This window comes from Plectropomus leopardus, chromosome 3 (genome assembly GCF_008729295.1).
Source record: "Plectropomus leopardus isolate mb chromosome 3, YSFRI_Pleo_2.0, whole genome shotgun sequence".
Taxonomy (NCBI): domain Eukaryota; kingdom Metazoa; phylum Chordata; class Actinopteri; order Perciformes; family Serranidae; genus Plectropomus; species Plectropomus leopardus.
The window spans coordinates 12,302,650-12,320,816 of NC_056465.1; the positions used below are offsets into that span (position 1 = coordinate 12,302,650).

At 39.7% G+C, this 18,167-nt stretch overlaps 1 protein-coding gene across 1 annotated transcript in view; it reads right to left on the reverse strand.

Annotated features, from left to right (window-relative positions):
* Nucleotides 1-440: 440 nt before the first annotated feature.
* Nucleotides 441-18,167, reverse strand: part of kank4 (KN motif and ankyrin repeat domains 4) — an 84,923-nt gene continuing 67,196 nt past the window's right edge. The window contains exons 4-10 of the mRNA XM_042512409.1: nt 12,563-12,656; nt 8,709-8,978; nt 6,722-6,806; nt 5,714-5,933; nt 5,463-5,605; nt 4,881-5,081; nt 441-1,067 (exon numbers count right to left, since the gene is read on the reverse strand). Of these exons, the coding sequence (XP_042368343.1) occupies nt 948-1,067; nt 4,881-5,081; nt 5,463-5,605; nt 5,714-5,933; nt 6,722-6,806; nt 8,709-8,978; nt 12,563-12,656 (1,133 nt within the window). The 3' untranslated portion in view covers nt 441-947. The remainder of the gene's footprint in view (nt 1,068-4,880; nt 5,082-5,462; nt 5,606-5,713; nt 5,934-6,721; nt 6,807-8,708; nt 8,979-12,562; nt 12,657-18,167) is intronic.

Sequence of the window (18,167 nt, forward strand, 5' to 3'; positions counted from 1 at the left end):
CTGTGGTTATAAAAATCATTTCTCTTGTGTCCAACAGAAACATTTTATCTCCAACTAAGCCATTTGTTTTTCAATAATTTCACAGATGATATTCACCCATGTCCCATATGTGAAAAACATCATTACTATGGCAAAAACAATGCATTTAACATTATCAAATATCCAATGAATGATGGGAAGTTCTATTCTATTATTCAATTTTCTAATCACGCTTTTGGAGATATATAGTTTCTTGTGGACATCGATATTTGCGCAGACTATTTACTGTACACAAACACAATAAAAAAAGTGCAGTAGAAAATACAGTTTCTGTGTTTGTTTATGATTATAATCTGTTAGAATAACATTCTACATATACTATGTTCTCAATAATGGCTTATGTCCACATATGAAAAGAATAACGTCGTGATGTCATGACGGAAAAAAAAATAGAAATAATGTATCTAATATATTTGAAAGGTAGATCATGTGCTTAGTATTTTGCTTGAAAAGCTAGTTGATGGTAAGAAGCAGCAGTTCTTCAAAGTATCTCTTCATCCACTTGCCTGTCTGTCCACCCCTGCTCCTTCTTTATATTCTCACCCCGTCCCCTATGTAGTATCATGTCAATCAAGCTTGTCACCATGGCAACGTCTTATCATCAATCCAACTGGGGCCCCTTTGTTGTCTGTCCACTGAGTGGTTGATGCAGCATATCCATAAACACCCACGGGGCATGTTGGCAGAGATGTGGAAGAGAAAATGTGGGCGTACATTGCTGGACACTCCAGTCTCAGAAGTTTTTATGTAGTTCCACTTTTTCCACTGGTCATACAGCGTCTTTCATGGTGTCAACATGTCTTTAATTTAACATTTTCTCTCTTTGATGGTGTGCAGAGTGTTGAAAACTGAAGGTTTGGGGTGGGCAAGCTGGAGCAGTTTTAAGCAGTAAACACGGTCGATCTGGCTCAGAGGAGGTCTGATATAGACGAGGGCTCAGAGGCTTGGGTCTCAGCGTGGGCCTTCAGAAGGTCAACTATTTCTTGGTGGGAGGCTGCCTCTGCCACCGACAGCGCTGTCTGTCCATTCTGGGGGGAAACAGAAAGAAAATGTCACAGATTCACATCAGAGATCATTGCAGTGACTCCTTGTATCCTGACAGTGGCAGTGTTGCTCTTTCACTAGTAATTTGAATTTGCGTGTGCATATATATATAAAATGCACCTGCCCTGATGCTGGGGCAATACTACACTAGAAGAGCTGAGTTTAGTATCTGGCAATAATTTTTAGCTTTTTTTTTCCTTCTTGAAATGCCAGATGAGATTATGATTTGTCACATTTCTATAAACCTGATCCAACAATTTTGTTCCCAAATTACACATCAAAATGTGCTGCAGAGATTATGATAAAATCCTCTGATAAGCTTCTTTACATTTTGCAGAAATTGCCTGTGCAATAAACCAGGGATAAATAATAAGCCGGGGGAGGTTTTGTATGATGAAAAGAGAAATTAAGGAAATGTCTGATCCCATACAAGACCTAAACATTGGTAAAAAAAAAAAAACTCTGGCACTTTAATATAACAACATTGTAAAATCTTTACCCAGCACCAACACGAATGCTGCAAAAATAACACCTGTATAAATCAGAAAATATTATGCTTTAGTGGACCAACATTTGTTGCATCTGCACATTCATATACAGGATATACAACCAATTAAAAAAATGATGTACATGCATTACAGAGATCTGGCTATTTTAGCCTGATGATTTTGGTGTCACTGCTTTGACTGACAAAAAACAACTGTGGCGGTGGTTGTGTTGTAGATATTTGCCTGTAGATTTGCCAGCATTGGCGATGCTGTTTGTTGGTTTGCTTTTCAGTTGCTGTTTACAGCTCAGATATGTGTAGCTGTCTCACATGAAAGCCATGATACTCGTGTATAAAAACAGGTCATGCTGTACTAGCAGATATTAAAAATAAGAATAATACATCCAAGTCTATATAGTTTAAGATGGGTTGTGTTCTTGATTCAGACATCAATCAGTAACATTACTGGGAATTTGTTAAGAATTGTTAGGAAATAAGGTGCTACATGAAAAATAGAAGGCTTCAAATAGACTGTGATCAGTGATCAGTGTCGACCCTAAAATCCTAATTGGAGCACCTTTAATGTTTTCTCCGCTGAATGCACTGGCAGTTCTCTGTGATGCTGCTTCTAACTTCCTGCGTTATTCTCACAGAGTGCCCTGGTGTTTCCTATTTATTCTTCTTATCAAAGGCTTGATACTACACATTACAGCAAACTGGAACAGACAAGGCCGCATACTAAGAGGGACCTCATGTCTCTTGGGAACACAGATGTCTCTAAACAATGTGAATGCTCTGTATGATACTTTGTGTAAATTTCACAAACCTGTGGAACTGCTTGACTTGCTTGCATATGATTTCAAATTGCTTCCCAGAGCTGCTTATTTTCTCAGTTTTGAGATTATGTTTGTCCCCAGCCACCACTAAATATAGTGTGCGCTCATGAGTTGTCATGGAGCCACTCAGCAAATTATCTACCCGAGGCAGATGGTTGAGTTATGATTGCAGGATATGACTGTATATAGATTCATCTCAATCATACAAGTGGTACAGTAAAATACATCTTAAGGAGCTCTTTATAACATTCAGAATATTAATATAGCGGCAAATAACTTTTGCTTTTTTAATGATATTATGGAGTAACGGCGTTCTCAGTGGAGAATGAAGTCACGCTACCTTTGTGTGTGTTGTAATCCGAGCTTCTCTGTTTTACCTCTCTTTGTTTTGTTTGGTAGTCTGGCCACGTGTGCATGTAGTACATGTGATTCCCTGTGTGTATCCCACTGGCTATTTTAAAGTGCATTCAGTCTTCACTGTGAAGTTGGAAATTTTACTGAAACGCCCCCTGAAGTTTGATTTCTGAAAGTCAGATGAATGTCATCAACCTCAAAATCCAATATGCCTGTTCCGCACATTAATAGTTGTGAACGTTGTCATTATATTCTGTTTATCAGCACATCTGTCTTATTTCAGTCTCATTAAATCAGGCGTACACACTGCACTGTCAAACTTTTATGTGTGGACATGTTGATGCGATGTTTGTATGCACCACATACTCTCTAATGTTGTTATCCATAGATATTGCAAACAGTGGCCAACTTACCTAGTGCTGGTATTGTTAACAACAGCTTGTTTTAACCATAGACCATATATAAATATAGACAACATGACAGTTCCCCTTAAGTGTAGCTTCTCAATCTCAATCGCCCCCTGGTGTGGGACTGCAATATAGGTCATAAAGCCTGCCCCTCCATGTTAGTGAGGGGGATATGGTGTTTGTTCAAGTGATTGTTTTTATGAGAAGTTTGGTTTTAATTAGTTATTCAATTCTATAAGAAGGGGATGTTCCGCTATGATTGACAGCTGTGACAGCCAATCCATGTGCTCACATTCAATGGGACTACTTGGGATTGGTCAGACAGGTGTTTTGGGGTGGAACTCCCCCACAGCTGGTTTCAGGGTAACATCATTAGCTTTGTCAGCACTGTTGCTGTTATTAGCACTGTTCATGCTGTTAGTACTGTTAGCTGATAGCTGCCGGCTCATCTATCTCCATGTTGAGAACTGTGTACAGACAATCCCTGCCCATACTCTGAATCATTGATATGCTTAATGTCAAATAGAGCTGATTTCTATCTATCTATCTATCTATCTATCTATCTATCTATCTATCTATCTATCTGTTTATCTGTCCGTCTATCTGTCTGTCTGTCTGTCTACATATCTACCTACCTACCAACCTATCGGCTGACTCCTCATGATTTTGGTTTATCATTGAGGACAGGTGTCCTCTTGAGTCCCATCCCGTGAGAATGGGTAGGAAAAATAGTGCTGTAATGTCATAGTAACGGTGGAAGCAGCGACATGTTGTGTTTAATAAGGAGTGACAATACTTGTGTCCTTTGGGAAACTGAAAACAAAGCCCACAGTTGGATGCAGATGTTGAGGTGGGGCTTATGAAATGTTACATGAACAGTAGCAGCGGTGTATCAACAGTGTTTACAAGATCATTTTCAAGGAGCAAGTGCAAGACTTGTAATATGGCCATTCTCTGACAGGACACCTCAGACTGCAGAGGAGAATCATCAATTCAGAGCGAGATCAATAATATACCTTAAGAAAAAAATCCATCTACTAGGTATGGGCCAGGTACCAGCTAAACCCGTATTTGTAATATTCTACAGTATGCATGTGCCTGGAACTAGGAGCCTTAAGACCATTCATGAAGTGCGAGCAGCTAATAACTAGATGTTGAAATGAGGCAGTGATCTCTAGCATCTCAGTAAAGGATGAGCCCTTATGAAAGAGTCAGCGTGGTCCAAATGAATCTAAAGACAGAAGCACAGAAAAGAGGTCTCAGGCTTCTGCCTTGAGCTTCCCCTCGGTATGGATAAGTTTCTTGACACTGCACATATAATCACATGCTAGTGTGAGGGTTAAATGTAAACCCATTATGAAGCCATGTGTTTTCTTACAGAGAACACCTCTTTTTTGTCTCTGCAGTATTAAGATACAGGTCTGTAAGTAAGCATAACATGTCTGGGCTGAGCTGCATTCTGTTATTTATATACACCATTGTGATATATTTCAACCCTGGCAACACACTACGGCAACAATTCACCCAAGGGACTGCATGCTCGAAGTGCCGTAAACAACAAATGCAGCAATTTATGTCCAGGTACAAGAAACGACAGTCCTGAGGACAAAAATGTAGACATCCTAGAGAGAGACTGTCTGGCATGAGAGGTGAAACAATCTTACATCAGCCCAGCTGAGGGTGTAATTTCAACATTACAGTTGAACAGTGTACCTTATCTGTGAGGCTGGTGTCACAGCGTCCCGTCTCCAGCAGCATACGAGCAATGTTCGTGTGTCCGTGTTCGCAGGCGCACATCAGGGCCGTGGAGCCCTCGCGGTCCTGGGCATTTACATCCGTACCGCAGCCTAGGAGCAGCTTCACCATGGCAACGCGGCCATGGCTCACCGCAAGCATGAGTGCCGTCTGGCCCGCCTAGAGAAAGAGTGAGAGATACAGGGAATTAGAATTAAACAGTGAGAGGGAAGGTAGGAGGGGGAGATAAAGAGATAAAGAGATGCAAGGTAGAGGACGGGGGAGGAAACAGCTTTCCTAGCCTAACATGCTGTTCACTCCCATTTATTAATTTAGTTCGGTTTGCACTATAGATGGCCTTGCTGCTGAGGAAAAAACAATTTTTATTCCTGTAAAGTGACCCACTTGTAAAAGATTTCTAACAAGCCTTGATTTCCCATGAGGATTTATTAAATTCCCAGACTTACTGCGCCTGAGAAAACAACTTTCTGTACAACAACAACACCACACAAATCTTCTGATATGCAGGAAATTTAGTGGACCCGCAAGCATATATAGTACCTGTCTGGAGCACGCATTGACGTCACCCAGTCTCAACAGTTGTTGTGCCACCTCCAGTTCATCAGGGCTCTCAGCAGCCGTCAGTGCAGCGAGCATCACTGGAGTATAGCCTGCTTTGTTCACATTGTCTGTCTCACATAGACCTGAACACACAAACAAAACATTTTATTAAGTCATATTGTGCTTTTTGTTTTTCTGATTGTATTTATGCTCTTCTATTGTGCATTCAGCTATGTGTGTTTGCATCTTACCAGTATCAAGCAGCAGTTTGACCACAGGGAAGTTTGAATGTGACACACTGTAGTGGAGGGCCATGTTTCCATTGCCGTCGGTCAAGTTAACTACATATGGCAGGAGAGTGGGTGTGGTCAAGCCCACTTGTCGCAGGTATAATCTGACGGTATCGGCCTGAGAGTCTTTCTGACTGGAGATCTTGAACCACTCCTGGTAGAGCACCACTAAAACCTGACGCTGCGGTGAGAGAGAAAAAGATATAAATGAAAAAGCTGCCTGTGGCAGCAGTTTTACTGTTCCCTCAACATCATTTTTACTGTTTGGGCTGCTGAGCAGCTTGCATTTTCAGCCTGAGGAACGGCACTGTAAGCTACATTATTCTGCTCCGTGGAGTCAAAGAGCTCTAGCAGAACATCAACAAATAACCAGAAGCTTTTTCCCTAAACAGATCATTTTTATCAGTGTTTTGGAAGCCGAATTTAGAATGTGGAGTGGGCGTCATTTTTGCAGCTTTATAATAAGAAACACATATTACAAAAGCCTATAGTTGTAGTGCAGTGTAGAGAACAGACCAATAACCATGAGCTTTAACTTTGCAGTCAGGTCAGATTTTAAGAAAACTCATGGGATAATCTACAGCTTTGATGAATTAAAACCCAACCCCTAACATCCGTCCCCTAACCTAAACCACCCACTTTTGTTGCCTAAACCAAACCAGATACTTTAACCACACCCAGATCAACCCAGCTTCAGGGAACCATGAAAAAACTAAAATGACAATATTTCAAAATTGTATTGAGGCTGATGTGTTATATTTTTTTATGCTTTTTATTATGCATGTTAGACCATAAATTACATATCAAGAAAGTTTTTGGTGATTTTGGTTCCCAGAGGCTTTAACTCAACTACTCACTTTTGTTGCCTAAACCTAACTATCCACTTTTGTTGCCTAAATCACCATTCCACAGGGTTGACGAATTTACCCCCAACCCCTATCCCCTAACCTGGGAAAAATAAATTCTTACCATTTCTTTATCTGGAGAAGAAACTTCCTCCATGCGGTCTTTTACGTAGAGGCAGGCATCTATAAACCCCTGGTCAACTTTCTCCCTTCAGACAAAGACCAAATGATAGTAAAATCAGAAACAATCTTTTCTTGGTGCTTCCTAGGTCAATTCAAAAATATGTTTTTAGTGGAGAACTTTTAAACAGATTTGGAAGTGAAAAAACATCTAAATTTAACTCAGCACATTCCACATTTGTTTTCTTAACTGTTTTTTCACGTTCAGTGTCTGCGTAACAAAGGGCCAAGAGACGGCTACTTTGGTTCTTGTGTAAATTCTGTCTGGAGTGAAAACAAAACATAAAAGATATCTCGCAGGCCTTTGCAGCACTCACACTCATCAGTCAACAGTCTGACATACTGATGACACATGCGATCCTCAACAGCAACAGTTCACACTGATTCACTGCCCAATAATATCCACCAAGCGCAAACGCTGCTCATCTATCACGCACAGTCATACTACACCTCAAGCTACACTAAGCCGGAGCGGATCACACTCTCACTGTGTTCTATACTCCACACCTACAAGCCCATAAGATAAGACAGATGCTGAGTGATGGGTTAATATAGGTCCTGCCTTCTCCCAGGGGCCCCTTCTACAGTCTGAGCCCGAGGCCCTCAGCCCTGTCCACATACCTGAGACAGTGATCAGTCAGTGACAGGGGAGGACAACACTGTTGGTTATATACTTTTTGTCCCAGACCACTGGCACTTTAGGGAATGAAGTGTGTCTGTGTGTCTGTCTGAGACCTCGATTAGACTGACAGCAGCTTATACCAAAGTGTGTGTCAGTTGTGTGTGCTTGTGCAAAGCTTATTTATGTGGGACTCATAGTGTGTGAGCGTGCAAGATATGAAGAGGTAAGCAGGACTATATAAAAGTGTAAGTCGGCATGTTTTAATTGGATTTCTGTATGTGTGTGTGTGTGTGTGTGCGTGCGAGGCCCACTGTATATTGAAGCATCATTCAGCACCTGTCTGTCTCAGACACAGTATGTAGGTGGGACATATAACAAAGCACTCACTTGTGCTTCCCGACATCACGTCAAACTGTCATCTCTATGACTGTATGATTATTTTTTGAATATATCCCCTACATTAACAGTGTTTACATTCATTCAAGGTGCCACTGCGCTGGGGATAGCTGAGGACATAGGCAAAATGTTTTTGGGTTGTTCCTCTGTCCCAGTGTTGTGAAAACGATATGGTAAAAATACCTTGAGGAAATTGGCGCAAACTTTCACTTGGACTCAATGCAATTTGGTGGTCATAGGTCAAAGGTCAAGGTCACTGTGAATTGAGTGTGATATCTCAAAAACACCTTGAGAGAATTTTTTTCGAATTTGGCACAAACATTGTCTTAGACTCAATAATTAATGTTTAAATTTTGGTGGTCATAGCTTAAATTTCAGGGGCACCTAGACCTTAGCTGTCCCATTCTTGATAATGTGATATCTCAAGAACACCTTGAGCGATTTTTTTTTCAAATTCTGCACAAACTTTCACTTTAAATTTGCCACAAAGATCACTCAGACTCAAGAATGACTTAAGTAAGATACAGTGATCAAAGGGCAAAGGTCAGGGTCATTGTGACCTCACAAAGCATGTTTTTGGCTATAATTCAAAAATTCATATCCTACAGACATAGAGGGCAGACATGGTTGTAAACTGTATGTGCAACTTCAATGGTGCACAGACGTATACACCCCTGTGGTAGTAATTCCAATTTACTTTATGATATGAGCTACTGAATATGACATCAGCAATCTCTACCAGCAACAGAAAGCGGTCCATGCTGATCAGTTACAGTTCATTAGGTACTCATGTCATATCTCTACGGCATAGCCTACAGCGGCTACATGCATCTCTGCGTAGCAGTGGTTTAAACCCTGACAACAACCCTGACAACAACAACAACTGCAAATTAAGTTTTACTGTCTGTCTCACCCTTCAGCCTCTTGTTCTGGGAGCTCCTGGGTGCCCTCTGGATCCAGCAAGCCTCTTTCGCCCTCCTTCTCTGCAGCCACAGCACCTCCTCCCTCAGCTGCGACCTCTGCATCCTTCTGCTGACTCTCCGTTTCCTCCTCAGGCTTCTCTGTCGGCTGAGGCTCCGTCTCCTTCTCCTTCTCTACCTCTGGTTCTGAGCTGTCCTCCTCCTCCACTTCCACCTTTGACTTCTCATCTCCACTGGACTCCTCGCTGGATGTCGTCTCATAGCTGAAGGCAGAAACAGTCAAGTAGACAGTTTTTAATGCCAAAATCATCCACATTACACCATATATAATAACACCATGAAATACTCTAGCCTGTGAATGTCTGTAAGTGACAGTGAGAAAATACTTTTTAGCTGAACAGAATTCCACCTTTTAAATTACACAATACAGACAATATTTAGTTATGGGCTTTGGAACATTTGACGTATTTGACATAAAGATGTTTACAGAAATGTCATATATACAGAAGCAGCCACATCAGTGAAAAACCCTAAGCAGGTAAAAATGAAGATGAAAATGGTAAAGTCAACACAGGCTAAAGCTAGATAAATACTAACAGCTTGTTACCCTCTGGACCTCCAGCTTGGCATGAAAAAGATACTTGTCTAACACAACCTTGGCCCACATATCCAAAACATCCTTCACACAGTTAAACATATACATGAAAATCCATAGGCATGTTTGCACACTCTCATACGCAACCTTGGACAAAACCCATCCTTGTTCGGAGAGGAAGGGCTGATATGTTTAGAGCAGTGGAGGCTGCAGGTGTGTGCGTGTGTGTGTGCATGTGTGTGATCATTGGGATGTATCATGAAGGACCCTCTGTGAGGCCAGTGATCAGATAAGTCTTACATTGAATGCCAAGGATTCATTCTTATTTGTAGACACACACACACACACACACACACACACACACACTGAGACACCACACCACAAGAGGCGTTCAGGGGCCACAGCATTCCCTGAATTCCAGAGGAGCTCAAGGGAGAGCAAAGATAGGTTAGACCATCCAAGGAGAAGAAATGCAAACAGCAGCCCACTTCCTGGTGTGGGCAGAAGACTTAAGATAGCCCAAGAAAATATTGTTGTCTGTCATGTTTGTTTCTGTATAAATAGCATCTGTAACATTGAAATGGAGAGATATTTGTTGTCTAGATCAGGGGTTAAAAACTCAGAAGAGACAAACTTGCCATCTTCTACATACATACACGGTTATATAAGGAGCAGGTCCTTACAGTACCATGATGATAATTTATTATTTGTTCTGGCTTTTAGGTTATGTTTACAGATAATTCTAAAACGGGGAGGAAGGAATAGACCTCAGCACAGTTCTGATAAAACATAGCAAAGGCGAGCAGGTCGTAAAACAGTGGAGCTCAGGAATGAAAGAGCAGGAATAAAACAAATCTCCTAATGGCAACCATTTCCTTGATATGCAGGAGGTAATTCCGCCGAGGCATTGTAGATACGACTTTCAAAAACAAGCTATTAAGAACAATAGAAATATTGTTTTGAGATAATGAGAAACAAATGTATCATTAGGTATGTGCATGGTGTTATTATCAAACATTTGGTCATTGTCATGATTCATTTCATAGCTTTGCCACCTTTGGGAACTCACACAAAATGAGCACACATTAAGAAATGGATTAAAGAGTGGTGTGAGTTGCTTGTGTGTGAGTGTTGGAGATATTAGTCGTAGAGATGTCGGCCCTCTGTTAAATGTAATGGAACTAAATTGCACTTGTTTATTGGTGCTCAAAACGACACAAAAATACATTTGAGAAACTCAACAAAAATGTCTAGTCCTAGAAATCATGACCTTTTTACTCAAGATAATCCACAGACCTTGTTGTGAGCGCTTTCATTGAGGGACTATTTTCTTTCTACCAAACTTCAGCCGCCAACCAGTCCCCATGTAGAAGGAAGCATGCATTTATGCTAGCTCACCTGACATCACAGGTCTAGCTAATGTTAGAGCTCAGCCAATGAGAGTGCCATTAATGTTTACAATCTGTGCTTTCATGAGCCTTGAAATCACTGATACAGTTGGCATGTGTAGTTTGGTTGAAATAAAATAGGTTCTATATGAAACTGTGCACAATAAAGTCTGCGGACAAACTTCAGTAATTGGGTCATGATTTCTAGAAAGAGACACTGCTGTTGAGTTTTTCAAAAATATTTTTTGGCACTTTGAGCACCACAAGCCAAGTGCAATTTAGTTCCATTATATTCAAGACAAGGCACACATCCCTATGGCCGATATCTACCACACTTGGCAACCCACACCAACACAATTTAGACTGACAAATAGCACTACAAGCAAGAAGACAAATATGCATTTAAGATTAGGGGGTGAACTGTCCTGCGAAATTAGTCAGAGAAAAATAACCAGCAAGCTCTTAAATGTCTTGGCTGCTGCTGCTTTGACAGAGAAGTGGATCACTGCCGGGTGTTGTACGCACAAATGAGGTAATTAGTATGAATATGACTCCAGACAAAAATCTGTCTCCACAGTCACAGTGTGAGGACCCACTTCCATCTGGGGACGACATCTGGTCCCAACAAGGTTAACCAATTTTTTATTTCAGGACTCGACTTGGTTGTAGGTTTAGCGTTGGGGTAAAGATCATGCATGTAACAGTTATGGTTAAGGTTAGGGTAAGCGTTCAGGGCATTTATGTAAGTGTGTGTGTGTGTGTGTGTGTGTGTGTGTGTGTTAGTGTTTGTGTGTACACAGGTGCTTCATGTTATAACTGTAACACTAGACAGCTAACTATAATCACACCAGCCAGAAAGAATAATCTCCCTGCTTTGAGACGCACCTTTGTTCTTCCAACCACAACCATCTGCTTACTTAAAATTCATCAGCTTTTACGAGCACACACACAAACACACACATTGCATCCAGCACCATCAATTGCTGACATGAGCACACTGGCACAAAGAACTGAGGAATCATCAATGCAAAAAATATGCACACACATCACATAATGTACAACATATATTCATACGCACTCACATTCACACTCCCAGTAGCAGTGGTGAGGTCAAACTCAGGGCAGTGTCTTCAAATGAGCCTTCACAGTTAACAGCATGAAGCTGATGTGTGAGGCACAGCTGGATTTTGTTCATAGCCACCGTGATCAAACTCAGACAACTCAGTTTACAACTTATTTGTACTAATTTTTTTCTGAGACAGGTGGTAGGATATAACAGGATGGAGGATAGTGCTGCTTGAAAATCCAAGCTGCTGCCAGTGGATTATTAAAATATAAGAATGAACACATTTATCAGGCTAAAATTATCCATGAATAATAAGAACAAAATTCCACAAGTGAGGCTCAGGTGAACAATAGTTCTGAGCATTTTTCAAATATTTTTGATGTACGTTATTTTTAGTTTAAGTGTATACTCTACTTTCATTATACTGTTTAATGTTTTTATTTTTGGATCCTCTGCTTTTTCTACAAAACCAAATCCAGGTCCTCTAAGGATTACCTGCAGTCATTTTCCACAGTTTTCTGGCTAACTGGCTAATCCAACTGAAGCCACTTTGCAGAATATAACACTTTAAATCTGACAACTCTGCAAATTGAATATATGTAATCCCTGTTTTTGAAGGAATCCTTTTAATTAAATCAGGATAAAAATAGAATATTACATTCTGCACAAATGTCCACAAAGGAAAGAAACAAAACATTCACAGATACACAAATCAAAGTGCGCAAAAACACACTGCAACCCACACAAAGATATCAATCACATAGAGAGATTGGACGCTGATTAAAAAGAAATTTTTACCCTCCGTTCACCCCAACAAACTTGAGGTTTTTCTTGGCTCCCTTGTTCCCCTGCTTGTCAGCAACGCCATTTTTCTTCATAATAGATTTGAGACCTGGTGAAGAGGAGGACAGAGAGAGGGAGAGACAGAAATGAAAGAAAAAGGGAGGGTTGGAAAAATTCATGAAGCCTTTGTGGAATTTCTGTTTGTTTTGGTTTGTAAAAATTCATATTCTGTATCATTTCTGACACATTCTCATACCTAAACACAGAACGCAGTAGGTTGTTTGTCAGTGGCTCATATGTACATTTAAGATCGACCACCCCTGTTTTTAAGGCATGACTAAGTTTACGTCATAAAACTGCTTAATTAAGTTTACAGAGACATCATGATATGACACCTTGAGCCATTGCTAGAGGCATGATTTGGCACTCACTTTAACCACATTTGCACTTGCTGTTGATGACTGTATAACAAGGAACTTGCAGATTGGTGACAAATTTAGGAATAAAAACCGAAAGAATGAATAGAGAAAGGAATATTATGTATGAAAATGATGTAAAACGTATATGGTCTTTGCAATTAGCAGATCTATTGTAACCCCAACTGAACACCTACTGGAGATTTTGGACCAACTTATGAGTTCCACATACATCTTTGTTACCAAAGATTGTCTATAATAAAAGATGATGCATTACATGCTGTGTCATTTGTATGAAATGGTATAGTTCCGGTCTCTTAAATGGGCATGGGCATCTCTCCGCCCACATACCTCCACATCACTTTTGAACATGGTGTGGATGCAAGCATTTATGTTTGCTTCTTATTTCTCTTGCTCAGTTTTATCTGTTAGCTTAATATTTGACATCAGCCCAGTACAAGATCATATCAGTTGTTGCCATATGTCAAAAGAGTGTTTTCAGAGAAAGAGACAGGCCTTGAAAGATTTATCCATCTAAAATATGCCATTTTAGCATCTCAATTGAGTTATGTGGCTTGTAAAAATGGTTGCATTTTAACATTTGTGACTATGGGGCTAAAAAAATTGGTCATAATCTGGGATCACATTTACTTCTCCCATTTGGAATAGACTCAAGACTTGCCACTAGTATCCTAAAGGGGCAAATTGTTGGGAAACCACATAACACAGATACAGGAAACTATTGCCGAAAGTGAGTTGTCTTCATTCTGAACACTTTGTGTTGTTACCTAGCTGTCAAGTTAATGCAATAAGTGTCATGATCTGCCCTGATTTCTTCTTGAGGTCCTGTTTTTTCTGAAGTTCTATCTTTCAGTCATGTTTCCTGTTTTAGTTTGTTATTCACGTCACTCATTTAAAATCACTCCACCTCCTTTCCTTGTGTTTTCCCGCCAGTTTTTTTCTAGTCCTGTTGTCCAATCATCTGTTTTGACTTCTCTAATTAGTGTCTCCCTACTAACACCTGCCAAGTTCCATAATTCTTTGTCAGTTCATCTTCATTTTTGGATTTGAGTGGTGTTACCTTTTTTCCTGTGCCTGATTGTGGAAATATAAGCTTTTCGAAATGTATCTTATTTGTTTGTCCAGCTGCCTCTTGGTTGTCTGCATTTTTGTTCAAGCATGCTACCTGCTCTCTAAGACTATGCCAATAAAAAGCTCTGTGATTGAATGGACTACAGAAAAACTTGTCTACACACCTACCAATGCTATATTTTATGTAAACTCATTTACTGCCAGAGTCATATATAACATTTCCCTAAATCAAAATAAATTCTTAATCTTTCAACTATAGAGGGATGAAAGATTTCTGAAGAATTGCTCTATTTTTCGCCATCATATATATCCAGCAAAGCCAATGAAAACAGCAGAGTAACTGTTTAAGTCTAAAGGCTGAGTGAAAGCAATACATCACACTGATAATGGTAGCTCATGAGACTACAGACAATAATGGTTTGCACATGTTGCCTGTATGTCTATGCAAATGTATACAGTATGTCTTGTTTCAGTGTGTACCTCTGTGTGTCAGTGTGTGAATGTATGTGTCTCTCTATGAAAACATTCAAGGCTGGTTGATATTAAAGAACCTCTGGATGCAATTACAAGCAAATATAGCTCATCATATAATGCAGATGATGAGAAGAAGGACGCTGCAGGGCCTCATCTGTATACTCCACATAAACAGATGACTATACAAGCTTTGTGAGCACGCGACACTGTACGACACTGTCAAGAAACGCAATTTTTCTTTATTAGGAGTGTCTCACAAAGAGTTGTCAGTGTGAGCTCATTACATTTTAAAGGATTACATAAGTATGTATATATTCCATACACAGACAACAGTAAAAACAATGTGAGTGTATGGTATGACGTTGTCAAAAAATTATTTGTCTTACTAGGAGTGCCATGAAGTCATTATTTTTTATTCATTTATTGTTTTACTTTCCTTTATTGTAAAATGCAGTAATAACAGAACCAGTGAAGGCAAGTGTAGGTACATATAAACAGACAAAAGAGATTATCTAAAGTAACACGAAGACATAGAATAAAAGTGAAGACAGCAGACCACTGAGAAAACACAATAACACAATTTAACAAAAAAAGAAAATTAAAAAGGGGATAAAAGGGGGGTTATGAGTGAAGATCGACTGACATACAATAGACATATATATGTATGTGTATATATAAACCTACAGACACACACACACACACACACACATCTAAAAGCATTCTTCTTCTTAGATGGTGGTCGCTTGGATCTTTTCAGTCGGTGGTTTCTGGCTCAAAGCCACATGTGTTATGTCATTCAAGAAAGAAATTATGGCAATTACACTCTCAAGAAGAAAAAGGAAATATATCTGATCAAATCAACTGACCATTGCATCTATTTTTACTTTGTTCAGGACCACACAAAGCATTTCCAGGGTGATGTACACAAGTCAAGATTAAAGGCCATGATGACAATGTACAACCTTGACATTGTAAGGCCTGCTTATGTTTGTAACTGCCCTATAATCGATTCTGCATGGGCTCCTTTGCTGACTCTCCTTGGCTCTAAGCCCAGTACGGCTGTCTTAGTTGTGCCTGACAGCGAGACATGGTGCAGAGGCTCTGTAATGTTTTATGCAGGGACATAACACATGTGGCTTTGAGCCAGAAACCACCGACTGAAAAGATCCAAGCGACCACCATCTAAGAAGAAGAATGCTTTTAGATCCTCTTCCTCTCAGGAGGTGGTGACTGGGAGAGAGGAAGTTTAAAACATATTTGGCATTTAAATACATCCTCTTACCATCTTCTAAAAAATAGAACAATTGTGTAATTTAACCTTCTCTCACTTTATCAGTTATACTGAGATGCTTCACTCATCCATACAAATCTCTAAAGCTCAACTCAAGTCTCTGATGGCTGGGATGAGTGAAGGTTGTCAGCAGTGGTGGTTTCCAATATTTGTAGAAGTAAAACACTGATATATTTTAAGGAAGACAGGCTGGGAACCTCAGATGGCAAAGATATAGAGAGAAACCACAAAGAGAATACTATATATCCAGGCATGCATGCAAACACAAATAACTTAAAACCAATCTAGAATTCTGTACTCCCAACACTGAACTTTAAATGAACTCGGAACATAAAATATGTGATGTGATAGCAGAGGGTTTCTGTGCTTCAGCTCCTGGGCCAGAAACAGAGCAGTGAGACATCAAGGGGGGAAGAAAGGAATTGTCCGTTTGATGTGTGTGAGGGTGTGTGAGGGTCTGTGCTTGAGTGTCCATTTGACTGTGTACTGTAAGTAAGTGCTTGTATGCATATATGTGCACTTGCCAGTATGAGTGTGGGTGTGTGTTTGTCTGTACTGTGTGAAGCAAGAATAAGTACTTTATCTGCCCACCTACTATATGACAGCCAGTATATACTGTATCTTATATACTGTATCTTTAAAACACAGTGTGTGTTGTGCTGCCACCATAGATGACGATATTGTCCTGCAGTTTTCACAGATAATGCTTCTAATTTTGAGTTTGAGTTGAGTTTGAGGAGATTAGTGGGGTGGAAAATTGATCTGTTGATCAGGTCAAAGCTGATCAGATTGATGATCAGGTGCATTTAGACTCAGCGCAACGGTTAAGTTTCACTTTGGTCCAGCTCCAATAATATCAAATCAATTTGTGGTGGCAGATATTTTAATCGTTGTGGGCTGCCACAAATTAATGAATGTGTGGGAAACCTTGTAAATGAAATTGAATTCTAAGCATTTTTAAATATAAAAGAGGGCACTACTTGAATATCTTACACTTGTGTTGTGCAGTGAAACTGAACAAACTGATTTCTACAAATGATGAAGTACTGACGGGGTGCATTCAGTTAAACCTTGATCACTATTAGAGAGAAGCTTCAAAAGAAGATGATAGCAGCAGATTGACAGTAATCAAAAAAGAAAATATAATGAATAGAGTAGATATAACTATGGACTAGAGGGCCAACTAGACATTTTCTTTTCAAATAGTCCACTAAAAATAATTGGCTCAAAATTACAGTCCATATCACTCACAGTCATTGGACTACCGACAGAGAAGTGAATAATTAAATACCAACATACCTACAAGAGTAGCAGATATTATATTTCTGACAAGAGGGAAATAAAATCTTTTTTCCTGACTTTTTTCTACTTCAACTGCAGAATCAAACTGATATCTAGACACAGGGACTGTGTCCAAGTCCAAGGATGGATATATCCTACAAAGATATACTCGTCAGGGCTCATTTGTACTCCCTTTACGTATGAAAATACGTACATCCAATTTAAACGTTGCAAATGTCACTGACCTTATACTTTTATGTGTCATTTATGATGGCACAAGTATAGTCAAAAGATGGCTCTAAAGGATAGTGTCAAAAGTTTCCGACAACAACAAAGAGGCGACGGTGGAGGATGTTGTTTTATTATACCTTTTAAATGACAGCATTATAGATGGCTGTAGACTGGGAGGGCAGTAAACACACTACAACAGATTTTTTTGTTCTGCCATTTTTTAAAATGTCTTCGTTATCTCCAATAGTTTATAACTCATTTGGACACTGCCCATACAGTCTCTGGTGATACTGCTCTGTGTGGTCTGTATCTGTAATCTTCAAGAAAACGCGCACAGATTTGGACAAAATGGATGAGGAATACAGACAAAAGGCTCCATCCATGTCTTTATACATATCTGACATTAAGCATAAATGAGCCCTTACTCGTACATCAACCTAAATACTATTACTGCATATTTTAAGAGTCAGATACACAATAATCCTTGTTTTGACATAGTGCTGTTGAAAGAAGCACCAAAAGGCGTGATTTGGAAGCACATCAGTAGTATATTTATGAATGACAGAACAGGACCAGTGTGGTTTCAGATTGCAGTGGAAATAAACTAAGAACAATAATGACACCATCTTATTGTCAGTTTGATTGTAATTGTTTGTGTCTTACATCAGCTGAGAAGTTTGCAGGAATAAATGTTCTACATGAAAAGCTCTACACAAGTGACACCACAGAAATATGTCAAACCATTCTGTCAATGTTTAACTGCTCCTGTCGGCCTTTTTGTTCAAGGGAGAGAAGTATGGAGGGGAAATTAATATCCAAGGCTACTGAGTTGTAT